The 17,374-nt window shown below is 39.5% G+C and overlaps 1 protein-coding gene across 3 annotated transcripts in view; it reads left to right on the forward strand.

The window, feature by feature from the left end:
* Positions 1-17,374, forward strand: part of KDM1B (lysine demethylase 1B) — a 48,636-nt gene that overhangs the window by 21,865 nt on the left and 9,397 nt on the right. For all 3 annotated transcript variants that reach the window (XM_063096608.1, XM_063096609.1, XM_063096610.1), the window contains 9 exons: positions 669-870; positions 2,670-2,854; positions 6,101-6,277; positions 6,640-6,714; positions 8,935-9,072; positions 9,973-10,144; positions 12,896-13,023; positions 14,279-14,410; positions 14,999-15,073. In XM_063096608.1, the coding sequence (XP_062952678.1) occupies positions 669-870; positions 2,670-2,854; positions 6,101-6,277; positions 6,640-6,714; positions 8,935-9,072; positions 9,973-10,144; positions 12,896-13,023; positions 14,279-14,410; positions 14,999-15,073 (1,284 nt within the window). The remainder of the gene's footprint in view (positions 1-668; positions 871-2,669; positions 2,855-6,100; positions 6,278-6,639; positions 6,715-8,934; positions 9,073-9,972; positions 10,145-12,895; positions 13,024-14,278; positions 14,411-14,998; positions 15,074-17,374) is intronic.

Consider the following 17,374-nt stretch of genomic DNA (forward strand, 5'->3'; position numbering starts at 1 on the left):
TGTTGCTTTAGAAGCCACATAAATTTTATTTTTATTGCAATAGTCAGTCATCATAGGGACGCTTTGATCCAGTGACTCCATATGTTAAATCAGCTCTGGAACGTGATCACGTGTTTGAAGACTGAAAATAGCTTCTTTTGTTCACTTCTACATCTGACATCCTCTTTTGATGGTTGCAGGGTACTTTTCTCTCTGAAAGTCATTTAATAGCCTTTAGCAAAAGCAATAATGCTTGACGACTACTTAGGAGAATGATTTTTTTATGCTCAGTTTCTCAATATCAACTATCTTGAGATCCTAAGTAAAAAGGGGGGCTGGATGAGAGATGATTACCGAGCAGAAAGAAATTTACCACTTCAGATGTAAATCTGGGCTTGCAGTATAGTAAATGGACACAGCTTTAAGACTCACCTGGTATTGGTGGTGTTTTTTGGGGGGAGTGGGAGGCTGTTGCTGTGTATCAGAAAGAATTCTGCCTAGGAAACATTCTCTTCAGGTGTCATCAGCTCACTTTTATTTCTGTTTGTGCAGAATTGTTAAGTCTGAGTGGGAGAAGACCGAGTAGAAGGGTTAAGGATGAATGAAATGAGGAGCATCCTCTGTCATTGGTGGAATCTTCATGTACATTTCTTAATGTTGTCTTCTTGCTCCTGCTTGGCCCATTTCAGAGAGTGTCAGAAGTGGCCAACCACTGGTGGTACTCCATGCTCATCCTACCTCCTTTGCTGAAAGACAGCGTGGCAGCGCCCCTGCTCTCTGCCTACTACCCCGACTGTGTTGGCATGAGCCCCTCCTGCACCAGCACGAACCGCGCCGCCAGCAATGCCAGCCCCGGGAAGTTGGAGCACTCCAAGGTGCCCTCCGTGCTCGGTGAGAGCCGTTACTCTACGCCCTGCTTTCCATTCCCTGCCCCCTTCCTGGAAATCTGTGGATGAGCATAGTACAAATGGTTTTTTAAATGTGTGTGACACGGGTTCTAAAGCATCTCATTATTTCACGGATTTGGTTATACTGTGGATCAGTCATATCTTTTGCGTATAGTGTGTGCACTTAATTTTTCCCCCAATAATTTGGAAAGCCAGTAACACTTGTCTGTGAATTGTCTGCAGGGTTTAATGAGTGTTTATTTGAAAGTTGGATAGCTGTATAATTTAATGGTAACACAAACTCTGACTTGCCAGAAGAACATTTTGAATTATGTGAGCAGCTCCTCTTTTTTCTCTGAGTCTTTCTGCCTCTAATTATGGGATTGGTGATCCCAGAAAAATGATCCACCCTAGAAAAAATTCAGAACTTCAGGTCAGGATAGGCATGCTGCTGACTGTCAACTTTAAAGGAATCTTTAAAATTCTGTAACAGAATTCTTGGTGTAGAAGCAAGAATTCTGGATCTTCTGCCTGGGCAATAACAAACTGCATTTTTGATGGTGCATATAGAGTTATGACCTTATCTTAATACCACTAATAACACTAATAACACCGGGCCCTCCTAAAGTGTAGATGTGGTGGAACTTAAAGCTAAAGTAGTAATTTGCAGTATTAATGAAGGTGTAATGAAACAGGCACTCAAATACTATTAGTAAGAGTGCACCTTTGTGAAGGACAATTTGTCAGTGTGCATTAAAAACCTTAAAATAGACACCCTTTGACCCAGCAGTGCCATTTCTAGGAATTTGTCCTAAATTATCAAGAGTAAATCCAAAGATTTATGTGCAAAGAAATTTGTTTTGGCATTATTTATAGTAGTAAAATACCCTGGTTTGAGCATCACGTATTGCACACAGGTATTGATGTTCAACTCTGTACCCCACAGATAAGTACAATCACGTACGTCACAAAAAGAAAAAAAGTGAAATACTTGGATGAAATTTAAATAACTAGCAATAGGGGAAATGGTTAAATAATAAATAAAATAATATATGGCAATCGATGTTATATTTAATGACATGGGAAAATGTTTATGATGTAAATTTTAAAAAGCAGGTTAAAAAACAGGACTTCTATTTTTCAACTTCTTAAAAACAAATACAAGAGCACTTCAAAAAGTTCATGAAAAGATTTGTATTATCTTTTAATTCCATTTTTCCACAAACTTTTTGAAGTATCCTCATATTAATATTTTCTATTCATAGAAACAGAAGTAAGGATGGAGTGTACCCCTAAATGTAACCCCACTACTCGGACATAATCAGGGGTTAGTGATTTTTATTTACTTCTGATAACGTATTCATTTTATAAATAGGAAAATGCCAATGAGTTGTTTTAAAAATATGTTTCCATGGGGAGTCAGTGTTCAGTGGATACAGGGTTTCAGTCTTGCAGGATGAAAAAGTTCTAGAGATGATACACAATGTGAACATACTTAACACTATTTAACAGTGCACTTAAAAATGTTAAGATGGTAAGTTATATGGTATTTTTTTTACCACAATTAAAAATTTTAAAGAATTTTGAACTTTGAAAATTAAAGTTGTGAATAATTTCTGAAGAAGGAATGGGAAAAATATTTATTTAATTCATGTATGTTTTGTACGACTGGATGAAGCAGAGATATTTACGTAGGGTTTAGGAGCTTGTCTAGGTTATCCTTTTTGGTTTGTTTTTGCCCTTTAATTCTTCTGGATTTGGAAGTGACAGCTGGTAGGAGTTGCCCTTTGTGTCGTCTGTCAGTTCCAGGCATGAACCGGTACTTCCAGCCTTTCTACCAGCCCAACGAGTGTGGCAAAGCCCTGTGTGTGCGGCCAGATGTGATGGAACTGGATGAACTCTACGAGTTTCCAGAGTATTCCCGAGACCCCACCATGTACCTGGCTTTGAGAAACCTCATTCTCTCACTGTGGTATACTAACTGCAAAGTAAGTGAGGCCGTGTTAGCTAATGGCACACAGACAGGGTACTCTCAACCTCTGCACTACATACTGATTTATTAGGTGGGTAATTCTTTGTGGCTGTCCTATGCACTGGCCTCTCCCCACTAGATGCCAGTAACACTTCTCAGCTGTGACAGCCAAATATGTCTCTAGACATTTCCAAATGAGGGCAGCTTTGCCCTCTGCTGAGACCCACCACTTTAGACCATATGTATGTGTACGGAATGCTGACTGTGTAGTGAGTGAGTATAAGGTGCAGAGTTTGATCCAAAGAGTTCCAATGGCAGTGCCAGGAAAAAACCCCAAAACATCAGCAGTTGGATTATATGCCTTTGAGGGCAGGGTTTATTAAATCTTACTCACCTTGACATCCCCAATCAATCAAGACCAGTGCTTTTTTTCTGTTGAGACTGAATAAATGATAGGGGTGTCATGTAGCACCCACCCTGAGAGAGATGAAGATAAATTGGGAGAAGGGGGTAGATTGATTCAGCTTTTTTTTTAAAACAAATTATAGACTCTTTTGACCTTAGTATTTTTCTGATTGATTAATTTCCTCAGCAATTTTTTGAGTGACTGCTGAGTGCAGAACATTGTGCAAGACTGCCAAAGTGGTCTTGATTAAAGAAAGATATTCCAACTCATCCTGATATTTTACTGGATTAGAATACAGTATGAGATGAGATGACCTGATTAAGTTACGGCTGTTCATGCAATGTACATGAATTATACCCAGGTGAGTAGATTGGGTAAGGTAGAAATATTCGATTTTCTGAGGTAGGTGCTCAATAAACATTTACTAAACTAAACAAAATTGTGGTCAGAATATCCTATAAGTAAGTTATAAAGATAGACTTTTCAGAAACAAACTTGGATTCATTTTTCTTCATATTTCTTTTTATTTGACTTTGAAATTTGACTTATACAGGGGAAGAACCTTATAGAAAAAATCCTAAACTTGTCAGTCTGGTATTTCAGTTTTTAATAAGAACGTAGTATTTATCATTTATACTTAATACTGTAGTGGGAAAACATAAGTGTATTTGCTTTAAAAACTTCATGAATACAAACAGACTTTTTATCTTCTGCAGCCATTCAAGTCAATGTTGCATGTATTATTTCTTGGATACTTGCAGTATATAATCATGTGCCTGTGTTTGATCAGGTTCTGGGGGAGCTGGGGGCTGGGGATAAGAAGTAGAGGACAGGCCTGGGGTGGAAACCCCTCGGCACCTGTTCTGACTTCATGTCACTGGGGTGAGGCAGTGGCTTTGTAACTCTTGAGTCTAGGAAATGGACCAAGGCCTTGCCAAAGCTGGGGTGAGCAGAGAAAGGCAGTATCTTTGTTACGGGTTTCTAAATCAGCCCCTGACATCTTATCAGTCATGAGAATCCAGTGTTCCTGCTGCCGGTACAAGCAGCAGCCTGGATCTCCGTAGTGACCTTTGTTGAGTCAGGAATGTGATGTGGTCTGACCCCACTCTCCCCGTAGCAGTCATTCTCTGTGAGGGGGACCTTATGTGATAAAGTATAAATGGCTGTGTCCTCCTTTTGTCCCTTTCTTCTCTCTCCCCCCCCCACCAGGCAAACCTCCCTTTGTTCTTAGTATCTTAGTGATAAATGATGGATTTGAATTACCCTGAGTTTTTTATTATCGTGGTAAAATACATATAACGTAAAATTTACCGTTTTTACCATTCTAAGCATTGTAAAATGTACAATTCCGTGACATTAAGTTTATATAAAGTGTTGTACAACCATTTCCACTATCTAGTTCAGAACTTTTTCATCACCCCAAAAGGAAACCTTGTACCCATTAAAAGGTCACTTCCCATTCCCCCTGCTTCCAGCCCCTGGCAACCACTAATCTACTTTCTGTCTCTATGTATTTATCTATTTTGGATATTTCCTGTAAGTAGAATCATACTATATATGACCCTTTGTGACTGGTTTCTTTCACTTTGCATAATGTTTTCAAGGTTCATCCATGTTGTAGCAAGTGTCAGAATTTCATTCCTTTTTGTGGCTGAATAATATTCCATTGTATGGATATACCTACCACATTGTGTTTATCCATTCATCCACTGATGAACATTTGAATTGTTTCCACATTTTGGCTTTTTGAATACTGCTGTTATGAACATTTTGTTGGAATACTTGTTTTCAATTTTAGGGGGATATATACCTGGGGGGGAATTGCCAGGTCATATGTTCAATTTTATGTTTTACTCTGAGAAACCAAGAGATTTTTTAAGTTAGTTTTTTAAATTGACAAAAATTATATACATTTATGGTGTACAACATGATGTTCTGAAATACGTATACCTTGTGGAAGGGCTAACTTGAGCTAATTAACATGCATTACCTGACATACCATTTTTTTGTGGAAATAAAATCTACTCTCAACGATTTTGAAGTATACAATACATTGTTATTAACTATAGTCACCATGTTGTACAATAGGTCTATTGGAATTATTTCTTCTGTCTGATATTTTGTGTCCATTGACTCACATCTCCCCCATAGTGTCCCAACCCCTTTAAGCCCTGGCCACCCTGATTCTACTGTTTCTGTGAGTTCAACTTTTTTAGATTCTGTGTGTAAGTGAAGGCATGTGGTTCATCCATGTTGTCATAAATGACAGACTTTCTTTTTTATGGCTGAATAGTATTCTATATATATAATATATATATATATATATAGCACATTTTCTTTTTCCATTTATCCATTGATGGACACTTAAGTCGATTCCATATCTTGGCTATTGTAAGTAGTGCTGCACTGAACATGGGAGTACAGAGATCTTTTTGACACGCTGGTTTCATCTCCTTTGGGTATATACCAGTAGTGCAATTGCCAGATCATATGGTAGTTCTATTTTTAATTTTTAGAGGAAACTCCATACTGTTTTCCATAGTGGTTGTACTAATTTACATTTCTACCAACAGTGTGCAAGGGTCCCCTTTCCTCTCCAGTACTTGTTACTTTTTATCTTTTTGTTGATTAGCTTTTCTAATAGGTGCGAGGTGACATCTTGTAGTTTTAATTTGCATTTCCCCGATGATAGTGATGTTGAGCATTTTTTCATATACCTATTCACCATTTGTGTGTCTTCTATTCAGGTTCTTTGCTCATCTTTTAATTGGGTTATTTGTTTTCTTGCTATTGAGTTGTTTGAATTCCTTGAGTTTTGTTTTTTTTTTAATAGTTTGGTTTCATTTCCAAACACAGGAAGCTCTTACTCCTCAGAAATGTGTCCCTCACATCATTGTCCGGGGTCTCGTGCGTATTCGATGTGTTCAGGAAGTGGAGAGGATACTTTATTTTATGACAAGAAAAGGTCTCATCAACACAGGAGTTCTCAGCGTGGGAGCTGACCAGTATCTTCTTCCTAAAGACTACCACAATGTAGGTGACTGCAGCTGTAATGTTAACTTTGCTCATGGTAAATGCTAGTGTATTGCTGTTAACAATGCTAATAAATGTCACATTATCACTGTAAAACTTCGAGAATCAAGACTTTGGTAGAATATGTGTTTCTCCCCAGAGTAGAGTATCCAGCACTGCTCCCCAGAGTGTGGGGAAAAGGAAAGGATTACTTAAGACAAGTACCACCATATTCTTTTGGAAAATAACTTTCTAAGGACATCAAAGAAATGTATGTGAACTAACATAGCTTGGGAGTTAGTACCTTCCAGAACAACTAAAACAGTTCATTGTTATCACTGCTCTAATTGGAGTTTTGTTTCTTTTCTCTCTTTTTTTTTAAGAAATCGGTCATCATTGTTGGGGCTGGTCCAGCAGGATTAGCAGCTGCTAGGCAACTGCATAACTTTGGAATTAAGGTAAGATTTTTGGGACACCTACTTGGAAGTGGATGGTTAACTGCTCCTTCAGTCCACATTTTCTAAGACTTAGAAACCAGTTTCTAATTCTGGTGAAGAACACTAAATAAGTACATTGTGTCTTTACACTAGATCCTAGAAAAGTCACAACACTTGAAAATGATCTTATAAAAGAAAGATAGAACAAATAGAAATTCCCACAGCTTTGGAGAGAGTATTAGACTCTAATGAGCAAGTCAGAAGAAATTCTAACTTGGTGTTAAAGCTGAAGTTCTTGACAGATGACAGATTATGGGAAAAAGTCCTTGTTTCTGCAGTAGTTTGAGAAAACAAACAGCAGCATGAAAATTCACCATTTCTTGTATGGAGGTTTCTGAACTATGCAGATTTTCTTATGCAAATCAAAGACACCCTTTGAATCTTGAATCTTATGCTGGAAAACAAAAACCTTTGCTTTTGGAAGCAAGACCGAGTTAGTTAATCCATTGGTTGAGATAGAATTATATGACTTACTGTATATATTTAAGGCAGCCAGCATCCGCAAGGTAGGATAAGGCAACATACTTTTGCCAGACTGTTGCCTCATTCCAGTTCAAAATTACCCCAAATAGAGACTATGACAAAAAAAAGTTTGTGTCATTCAGTATCTGCTTTCCATTAAATTCATTCAAATTAACCATTCCCTAGAATTCTGTGATTTGTTAGGTCTGACACATTTCTCCTCTTTGAAAACTTATTTTGCAAGGACTTTGGTTTTCAGTGAAACCGAAGTGTAAATTAACGTTGTAGAATTGAATTAGTCTTCTCACTACTCTATCTAGTTAAAAGAAGTGACAATTCCTTTTTAATACTGTTTTCTCTGTGGGAAGATTTTCATAGATGAGAGAAGTTTTCAATAGGTACGCCTAGGAGGGATTTTCCTCTTGGTTGGATGGAAGACCCAAGTCTTGGATTACATTATATTCTGGCAAAACAGAAAAATATGAGTTGGATTTATAGGAATTGTGCTTGCATTTTGAAATATTTTTTTGTGGTATTAGCTGGAAAGAGTTTTAATTGATTATTTTAGCATTAGATATTAGGGCCGATGTCTTTGTTTGTGTTTTACTTGGGAAGCCTACAGGGAAGATTATTAATATCCAAAGTCTAGGGAGGCTGTCTTTTTAATGTTCAGACTTCCTCTTACACAAGAAAGAAACTAGAAACAGTTGGTTCTTTGCTAAATTGAAGTCAGAGAACGAGGGTGGGGAGGGTAGTTGTAGTTAGAGAAAGTGAAGAATTTAGGTCTGAGAATGAACATTTAGAGAACCCCTATTACTTTCCTCTTACTCTTCCCCAAGTGATGAGGGAGACATCCAGGAAACTGTCCATCCCCTTCATGGTGAGAAAATAGATTCCTCTGAGTAACCTGAGAGATGGTTAACTCAGGGAAACCTCTTCTTGAGCAATTCGAAGTAGGGCTTAGGGATCCAGAAATGAAATGACGGGCCTTGCAGTAAATAAGACTCACATTTTCAGTTAATGCAACCCACGGAATCCCAGGGCTGCAAGTGAGACACTGCCTGTCCATCTAAGAGCAGCTCCTCCTCTAATGCCACCGGCATTAGAAATTTGGAGGGGATAAAATAGTCTGGGTGTGGGACCAGCCTGGTTAGGATAGGTCAAGCCCATGAGGTCATACTTATACAGAGTATAAGTTTTTTAAAAAATAATGGTCATGTCTTAGAGAAGTTAAGGCTTATTTGCAGTGCTAAAGGAATTTTGCCACGTAGGTAAATATTTCCTTTTTGTTTATGTATTTATTTTTTTGGTGTCTGGCTGGTACGGGGATCTGAACCCTTGACCTTGGTGTGGTAACACGACGCTCTGACCAACTGAGCTAACTGGCCAGCCCTAATTGTGCTTCTTAATTTATGGTATATTGTTTCATAAAAGCTTTCAAAGTACATCTCATGCGCTAGTTCATTATCTAATTTGAGAGGGAGCAGTTTGAGGGATTCCTTTAACAGATCACTCAGTTATTCCTCACTAGAATTTGGATTGTTTGTTTTGAACATTTGCTTTGGCTTCTGTTTACACTGCCTGCTTTTGAAGTTGTTTCTGTAGAAGTATGAGTTAACTAAACATAGAGGTTATTTAACAGTGTCAGTCTACATTTTTATAATACTGTGTCTGATATTGCTATTCTATCCTAGTTAGCTTCCCTTATTGTCTTTTTAGGTGACTGTCCTAGAAGCCAAAGACAGAATTGGAGGCCGAGTATGGGATGATAAATCTTTTAAAGGTGTCACAGTGGGAAGAGGAGCCCAGATTGTCAATGGCTGTATTAACAACCCTGTAGCGCTAATGTGTGAGCAAGTGAGTGTCTTTAAGACTTGTACTGTAGATAAAGGAAAGAAAAATTGTCTCAGTTTGCTTGTGCGTAGTATTAATATGCTTCTGAAGTAGATAACATAACAACCCCCTACCCTCTCTGTAAAATAAGAACAGTTGCTCTTCTCCCTTTTTAAGAAGGTGGAACTAGACGATTTAAGGAATATTTTCCCTTTTTCTAAGATCTTTTATTTGTGTGTTTTTTGCAGACCACTTGATTAGCTCATAATTTTAGGGTTGCTAGATTTAGCAAATAACAGTACAGAATTCTTAGCTAAATTTGACTGTCAGATAAAGAAGGGTTTGTTTTTTTTTTTTTTAGTACAAGTATGTCCCAAATATTACATGGAATATTTTGCATGCAACATTTGGAACGTACTTATACTTTAAAAGTATATGTTATTTATCTGAAAGTCTGATTTAACTTGGCATCCTGTCTTTTATCTGGCAACCTTACTTAGTTTCTTTAAAGAGCAGGTAGGCCCAAGGCTTTTTCTGAAACATTTATTGACAGTTCAATTTCCACTTCTGCTGTGAGTGTTTGTATGTTTGTGTGTTCATTTATGTGAGGGTTCAGAGAGGAGATATGTTAGAGCCAGGACAAGGCAATGCCCAGCATCGGAAACACTAGCCAAAAAGTTACAAAGTGCATGGCATAGAAGCTGTTGGTGTCACCCTCATTTTCTCACGAAATAAGCTCTTGTCGATTTCATGCTTTTTCCACTGCCTGATTTTTCTGCCATTCCCCATTAAGCATATTTAACTTTTTTGGGGGGAGTTACTTAGACCCTTTTCTCCATGAGAGCTCTGTCTAATTTCAGCTTAGAACCTGTAAATATTTTTTCCAGGGAAAATTTTCACCTTCTTATTCTTATTATTTTGAAGCTTGGCATCAGCATGCATAAATTTGGAGAAAGATGTGACTTAATTCAGGAAGGTGGAAGAATAACTGACCCCACTATTGACAAGCGCATGGATTTTCATTTTAATGCTCTCTTGGATGTTGTCTCTGAGTGGAGGAAGGATAAGACTCAGCTCCAAGATGTCCCTTTAGGAGGTATGGGGAGAATGGTGTTCTGATTGTTCCATCTTAGTTTCATGTAACCTAAGCTCAATTAGTCGTAGCGTCCTGCATTCACGAGGTTGGATGTCTGCGTTAGGGATGGTCCTCATGAGTGTTCCTTCTGGACTGGCAAATTCTCCAGACCATTCCTCAGAGGGGAACAGAACTTTCCTAGGGTCCCTTGGATGCTTGTGTTGTGTGCGCACACACACAAACCTTACTTTACACTATAGCTGGTGTTTTACCAAATTATCTAAATGTTTAATGGTGAATTTCCCAGAGAAGCTTACTTATATGGAAACATGTGGTAAGCCCTATGTGAATAAAGCATCTCCCATAATGTCTTTTCTGGATAAGGGTTTCTGTATGTCAGGATTTCTTTTCTTTTCCTCTTTGTGGGCAGTAGGTAAAGGTTTTTCAGTATAATTTGTTTAAGAATGCAAAAATGTATATAATAATCTGAGAATGTTAATTTGAAATCTTTTGGCATTAGTACTTAAATGGGTGATATTAACCACAAGTCTTTAGAAAACTTGACTGCTGGTGTTGACTCATTTCCACAAGGGTACCAGCTAAGATTTTACTAGTATTGCTTCTCAAATGGATATTTATGCAACTTAGAGTTTTGTGACCTGAACATATTCACTTGTAGTTCTTGGAGGCATGTCGGAGTTTCTTGAACTGCAAACATTTGAACTGAATTTGCAAGATGTTAATTTCCTTCAACTATATGTTTCATTGCAAAGGTTCTCAATTCTTCAGGCTGATATACACTTCATTTCTGTTTGGGGTAAACTTCTCAGTAGCAGGAACTATCCATGTCTTCTTTTTTTCCTTCCCCTCTCCCTCAACTTCCTCAACCCACCACCTCTAAGAGACCCCCACTCTGATCAGCCTTAGTAGGTGTTGACTGACAAGCCATACATAACAGAACATTCTCTGAAATATACTCTGGCCAACAGGGATCATTTAATCAAATATCATTGTGTCCAGACCAGTTGGTGAGTTGTTAAATTTTCTGGAGTTGGGTACAGTTACTAGGCTGACTTGCAGGATATTCTCAGAATTGGGTTCATGTTGCACCTGCGTGGTCATTGCTGGCTGAGGTTTTTTTTTATACTTCTTTCAGAGTCACCAATAAAAAAGTTGAATGATACTGCTTTGCCTGGCCTTACTTGAAAAAAGTTAAGGGAAGCTCAGCAATACTTACTGTGTAACTAGTTGTATTAATATTACATAATATTAGTTGTAATATAATTAGTTGTTTAATATTTTATTAAAAAGCTTTAATGATAGCACACACATCTCCATATGAGGTTATAGTTACATCCTGCCCATTAGTAGTATCTCAGCTCTCTGAGAGCTCACCTAATTGGCACAAAGCTGAAAAAAACAAAATATAAATACTAAGAGGCTAGGTTTCATTTTTAAATATTATTTATGTAAAAATCACATTAAGGTTTCTGTCAGTCTGTTTATACTTAATGACTGTTCTAGCAATCTTGGTTTTTCTCACTCCACAAAGCCGACAGGAAAGTAGAAACTCCACATCAGGAGGCAGGAGTGGGAGTGCTACACACTGCAAGTGGTACAAAACCCAGGGGTCTGGGGGCAAAAGCCCAGCACAGATCCATATGTTCTTGGACATCCCTATGTTACACTCTAGTGTAAGAATTGAAAGTTTTAATGAGAACCTCGAGTTGTATGTGTTGGATGGTTGACCTGTCCTGAGATGCTTATAATTAGACATGAACTAGAACCTTCCCACCCTCCAGCCCGCCAAAAAGGAATTCGAGATAATAATCGGAATGATCTCACAGATCTGTGTCTATATAGTTATAAGTTCCAGTTGAATGGGATAGATAAGCTCTGGGGCTGGTAACAGGGAGAGATTCTGGAAGCTTGCAGTGGCCAGTTGGTGCTGGGCTGTAAAGGATGGATGGGATTGGGGGGGGCATTCCTGTGAGGGAGAGGGGAGTAGCAAAGCCTGCAGGGTTGGAATTCACCAGGAGAAGACTCAGCAGGAGCACAGCAGGTCCCGTAAGTGGGCAGTAGTCGTCACTACTTTTGGTAAGGCTAAAATGTGCTAGGCTTGCTTGACTGTGGCTTTTGGAATTTATTACACAGGCAACAAGGAACCAGTAATTGAAGATACTAAGGCACAGGGGCTGACACGATCAAAGTCCACAGTGGAATATTCTTGTTTGGGAGAGACTATATAGTCCATAGTGACTATTATAGGTCTCTTAGTTGAGGTGGGATGTTAAAAGAGCTTGACTAAGGTGATAGCAGTGGGGCCAGAAGGGGAATGGTAATCTCGTGTGTGTGTGTGTGTGTGTGTGTGTGTGTGTGTGTGTGTGTGTGTGTGTGTGTGTGTGTGTGTGTGTGTGTGTGTGTGTGTGTGTGTGTGTGTGTGTGTGTGTGTGTGTACGTGTACACACATATATGTGCAGGGCTACTTTTTCTGTATCTTGAGCAAAAGAGGAAACAATTTCTCAGTGAGGCAGAAATGAAACATTTTTGCAGGTAGAGAACCTACATAAGCTTTGTTTCAAGTTAAGATAAACTTTTACTTCCTGAGAGAAATCAACCTTATCAAGACATTCTTTTTCTCCTGAGTTGACTTGAGAAAAGACATTGGAAGGTTTAGGTTTTGCTGGGTGAAGGAGGTTGAAAGCAGAGGATAAGGAGTTGGAGAATGATGTTAAAGGTGTTTTTTCCTGCTTTGATCCATTCCCGTTGCAGAAAAGATAGAGGAAATCTACAAGGCCTTTATTAAGGAATCTGGTATCCAGTTCAGTGAGCTGGAAGGGCAGGTGCTTCAGTTCCATCTCAGCAACCTGGAATATGCCTGTGGCAGCAGCCTCCACCAGGTGCGACTGCGTTTCGTGAAACATACTTCGAACGTAACTGTTTTGGGGTATTGTGTGTATTTTGTACATCTGAATATTGAAGTAGGGCTGGCTTGGATAAAGGTTTGAAAACCACCACTACAGAGAATTTCAACCCCACGGTGATTTTAACATTTTATTAAAAGCGAGAGAAACCCTTCTTCAGTATTGTCTGTGAAGAAGCTCAATTTGTAAAACCTGAGAAAGGAGGCTGGCGGGCTGGATCAGGCGGCAGGAGCTTTTCCTGTGACCGTGCTTCTTTGCTTGCCCTCACAGAGGCCTCTGAGTCATTTCTCTGGAACTGCAGAGAAATGCTCTCAAGAAACCAAAACATTGTCTCATTGCAGTTCTGGTCTGTTTACCTTGTTAAAATAAATTTAAGCTTGCCTAAGTCATTTAACCAACTGTGAACTTAATACATTTGTCCCTCGGTATCCTTGGGAGGATTGATTCCAGGACCCCCTTGGATACCAGGATGCTCGAGTCTCTGATATCAAATAGCACAGTATTTGCATATAACCTACGCACATCCTCCTGTACACTTTAAATAGTCTCTAGATTACTCACAATACCTAATACAATGTAAATGCTATGTAAACAGTTGCTATACTGCATTGTTTAGGGAATAATAACAAGGACAGGAGTCTGTACATGTTCAGTACAGACGCAACTATCCATTTTTTTTTCCTGAGTATTTTTATTCCATGGTAGGTTGAATCCACAGATGCAGAACACATGGATACAGAGGGCTGACTGTACTCCAGTAGTCTGTATTTTGAATAGAAACCCCGTAAATGATTTAACTTGTTCTCTTTGGGATCTCCCCACTTCTATTCAGTTCTGTATTGTGGTTGGAATCATTCAGTTTTCCATGATCCTGTTGGGTTTCAACCTCTGTAGAGGTTCCATATTGAAGACATAGTTGGCATATTTATGTATGGAGTTTATCAAATGCGGTTTTACCCTCACAGAATTCTCCTTTGCCAAAGTTGTCAGTATATAAAATCTCCTTTTATTTTTATCAAGTCATATAGATCTCTTGTTGTAACATAACCGTTGTGTGCACTACTGGGAGACTTCCTTCCCTCTGACAGTGGTACCTGCCTGGGTTGGACTGTCCCCCACCTCCCCGCCTCCTGCTTTGGGTGGCTGTTCCTACCTGGAGCTCTTTTATTGGCCCTCAGGCGCAGGCTCAAGGACTTACACTATGTCCCCAACCTCTCTTGTTGTTTCCCAGGTGTCTGCTCGCTCCTGGGACCACAATGAATTCTTCGCCCAGTTTGCTGGTGACCACACTCTCCTAACTCCTGGGTACTCTGTAATAATTGAAAAATTGGCCGAAGGGCTAGACATTCGGCTCAGATCTCCAGTGAGTATCAGCAGTGGTAGGAGGCTCTGGCCTTGCCTTGTTTGGGGAGCATGCGATGTGTGGGGCACATGGGTTCCTCAGGAGGCCGGTGTTTGCTTTGACGTTCATCCAGTGCCTACAGTTGCTTTTGTGGTAGTCGTAGCCTGTGATCAGTAGCGTGATCTGTATCAGTTAGGAGCTGCTGCTGTTTGGAAACAATAGTGGCCCAGATGCATTTTCATAAACAGTAAGACATTCAAGTTGTTCACAATTTCCCTAACCCAGTGGAGTTATTTTCACTTTAAAATATTTCTTCCAAGTCTTGTCCCAGTGCATTTGTATTGTACATTGTTGTAATCAGAGGTAATTATTTATATATATATATATTCACTTTACACTGTGTTATATTTTCCATATTCTGATATAGTGTTTATGGATTTTAATCCCTGGAGTTCAACTCTTACTGTTGTTTAGATCTCTGAATGTCAAGAATTGACTCCCCGTAGCCTTGGAGATGTAAACTCATGTAACACAAGAATAGGAAAGGATTCTGGATTAGTTGGTTCCATCCCCAATTTTTTTGTGTGATTTTGTTTTTTTCTTGAGCAGGTGCAGAGTATTGATTATTCTGGAGATGAAGTACAGGTTACCACCACAGATGGTGCAGGGTATTCTGCACAAAAGGTAAGCTCTAGGGTTGCACTAGGGTTCCACGAGGGTAGAGCTGCTTGCTACTGGGGGCCTGGGGAGAAGGAAGAGCACTCTTTCCACCAAGTGCTTTGCCTTTGGCAGTCTGGTGCCTTGTTGGGTTTCTGACAGTTACATATCTTCACTTAATTGTGTGTATATGTACAAATCTGATTTAATTGATCTAACCTTATGTAGCTTCCTGGCAGATAGAATTCTGAATAGTGTTCCTTACGGTGGGTTCTGTGGTACATTAGTCCTGAGAGTTGAACCAGAAAAGAAATTTCCTTGGCCAAATAAGTTTGGGAAGTATTGTAACTACATTCCACTTTAGGGTTAAATAGGAGTATATTAAAGGCTCTGAGAAGTCCTGCATTAAAGAAATCTATTTTACAATAATGCTGTGCTTTCTAAGTTTGCTTTTTATCATGCAGTGTTTCTTCGGTTCAAGAAGTTCTGTTTTCATCTTGAAACTGTCAGAAGTACTTTTTGTAACTTAAATATTTTTGGAAACAGTGTTAGTAGGTGGACAGTGCAAGGTACTACTGTATTTAATACCTGAAATCACATTGAAATTTCTCTAGTGTTATAGCATTCACTTAAGGTAGAGGGAACTTAATAAACCTCATAAGTTTATTCTAAGTTTATTTATGTTTGAAGTTATTATCAAAAATATCATTGACTTATCACTAGTTTCTAGCTTTCTTCAGTTTTCTAAAACCTGTTTCATAGTCCTTGATATTCATATAGAAATAAAGGATTGCATGTCACCTGGGAAAGACGGGGTCTAGAGGATGAGTTGGGGCAGGGAGGGGTTTCCTAATATTATTCCTGCCACTAGCTAGCTGAGAGACTTTGGACTAGCATTGGTTCTCAATCCAGGCTGCGTGTTAGAGTCTCCTGGAAGGTGCCTAGAAAGATTGAAAGCCCCACCCTGCAGTGATTCTCATTGAATTGGTCAGGTCATGTTTTTAGAGCTTCTCAAGTGATTCCAGTGTGCAGCCATGGTTGAGAACCACTGGGCTACAGTGTAAGCCCCTAATAGCTAAGGCTCTTCCTAGTGGTAAACATTTTTTAAAATACCACCTTTCAAAATTGCAAGTCAGCTGACGGTTCAGCCTCTGATATCCTGTGACTCTGCCTCTGGGCGTCCAGGACAACACCCTAGTTCTCCTGCTTGGTCACACCCTGCCTGACCCTGACCAGGCACATGTGCCCTTCTGTCTTTGTATTCTGGCCTTCCAGAGAAATCAGTGCATGACTTCAGGTTGTGCTTTGAAATGTTTAAAGCAAATATTTTATTTTTATGTAGCTAGCATGCATCACAGTTTGTTTTGGAAGTTTTCTCAAACTTGTGAGTGAAAGATTTCCATGCCAACATGATAAACCCATAAACCTTTGACCAACTGTAACTCAGTCTAGGCTGCTTCCACTGAGATCTGGCTCCAGTTCCTTACTAGGGCATGTTTATATCATTTGCCTATTTGTTTACTCAAGTTCTGTGCTTTTTTTTTTGGCGGCTGGCCAGTATGGGGATCTGAACCCTTGACCTTGGAATTACAAGACTGTGCTCTAACCAACTGAGCTAACTGGCCAGCCCAGTTCTGTGCTTTTGGAAGCATTTTTTGTCATTAGGAGAACATCTAGATTTTGTTTATTTTCTTGCAGTTCTTAATGTTTAATCAACTGGATAATTGTTTTTTGTTGTTGGTTTAGTTTTTTTGTTTTGGTCTCACAGTAGCTTATTATCTATAAATGACTATGAAATTCTTGAGGATAGAGAACATGTTTTATATTTTATAAAATTTTCATGTGGCAGAAAATAGTTCTTCACAGGAAGAACTCTGAGCTTCCTATGATCCTGGAATTGGGGGTTAAGCCAAATATACAGAATCTTTGCTGAGAGCTAGCATAGTTATGGTACTTGGTGTTCAACTTCTGTTCCATTCCCATCCTAATGTGTCATCCTGTACTGCAGATGTTGGAAAGTCAGTGCGCGCACACACACGCGCGCACACACACACGCGCACACACACGCACACACGCGCACGCACACACGCACGCACACGCGCACACGCACGCACGCGCGCGCGCGCACGCGCACACGCGCACACGCACGCACACACGCGCACACGCGCACACACGCACACACACACACACACACACACACACACACACACACACACACACACACACACACACACACACACACACACACACACACACACACACACACTCTCCCTCTCTCCTCCCCCCCTTTCCCAGACTGCAGCTGAGGTTCTAAATAAGAATTAGGCC

Source organism: Cynocephalus volans, chromosome 5, assembly GCF_027409185.1.
Source record: "Cynocephalus volans isolate mCynVol1 chromosome 5, mCynVol1.pri, whole genome shotgun sequence".
Classification (NCBI taxonomy): domain Eukaryota; kingdom Metazoa; phylum Chordata; class Mammalia; order Dermoptera; family Cynocephalidae; genus Cynocephalus; species Cynocephalus volans.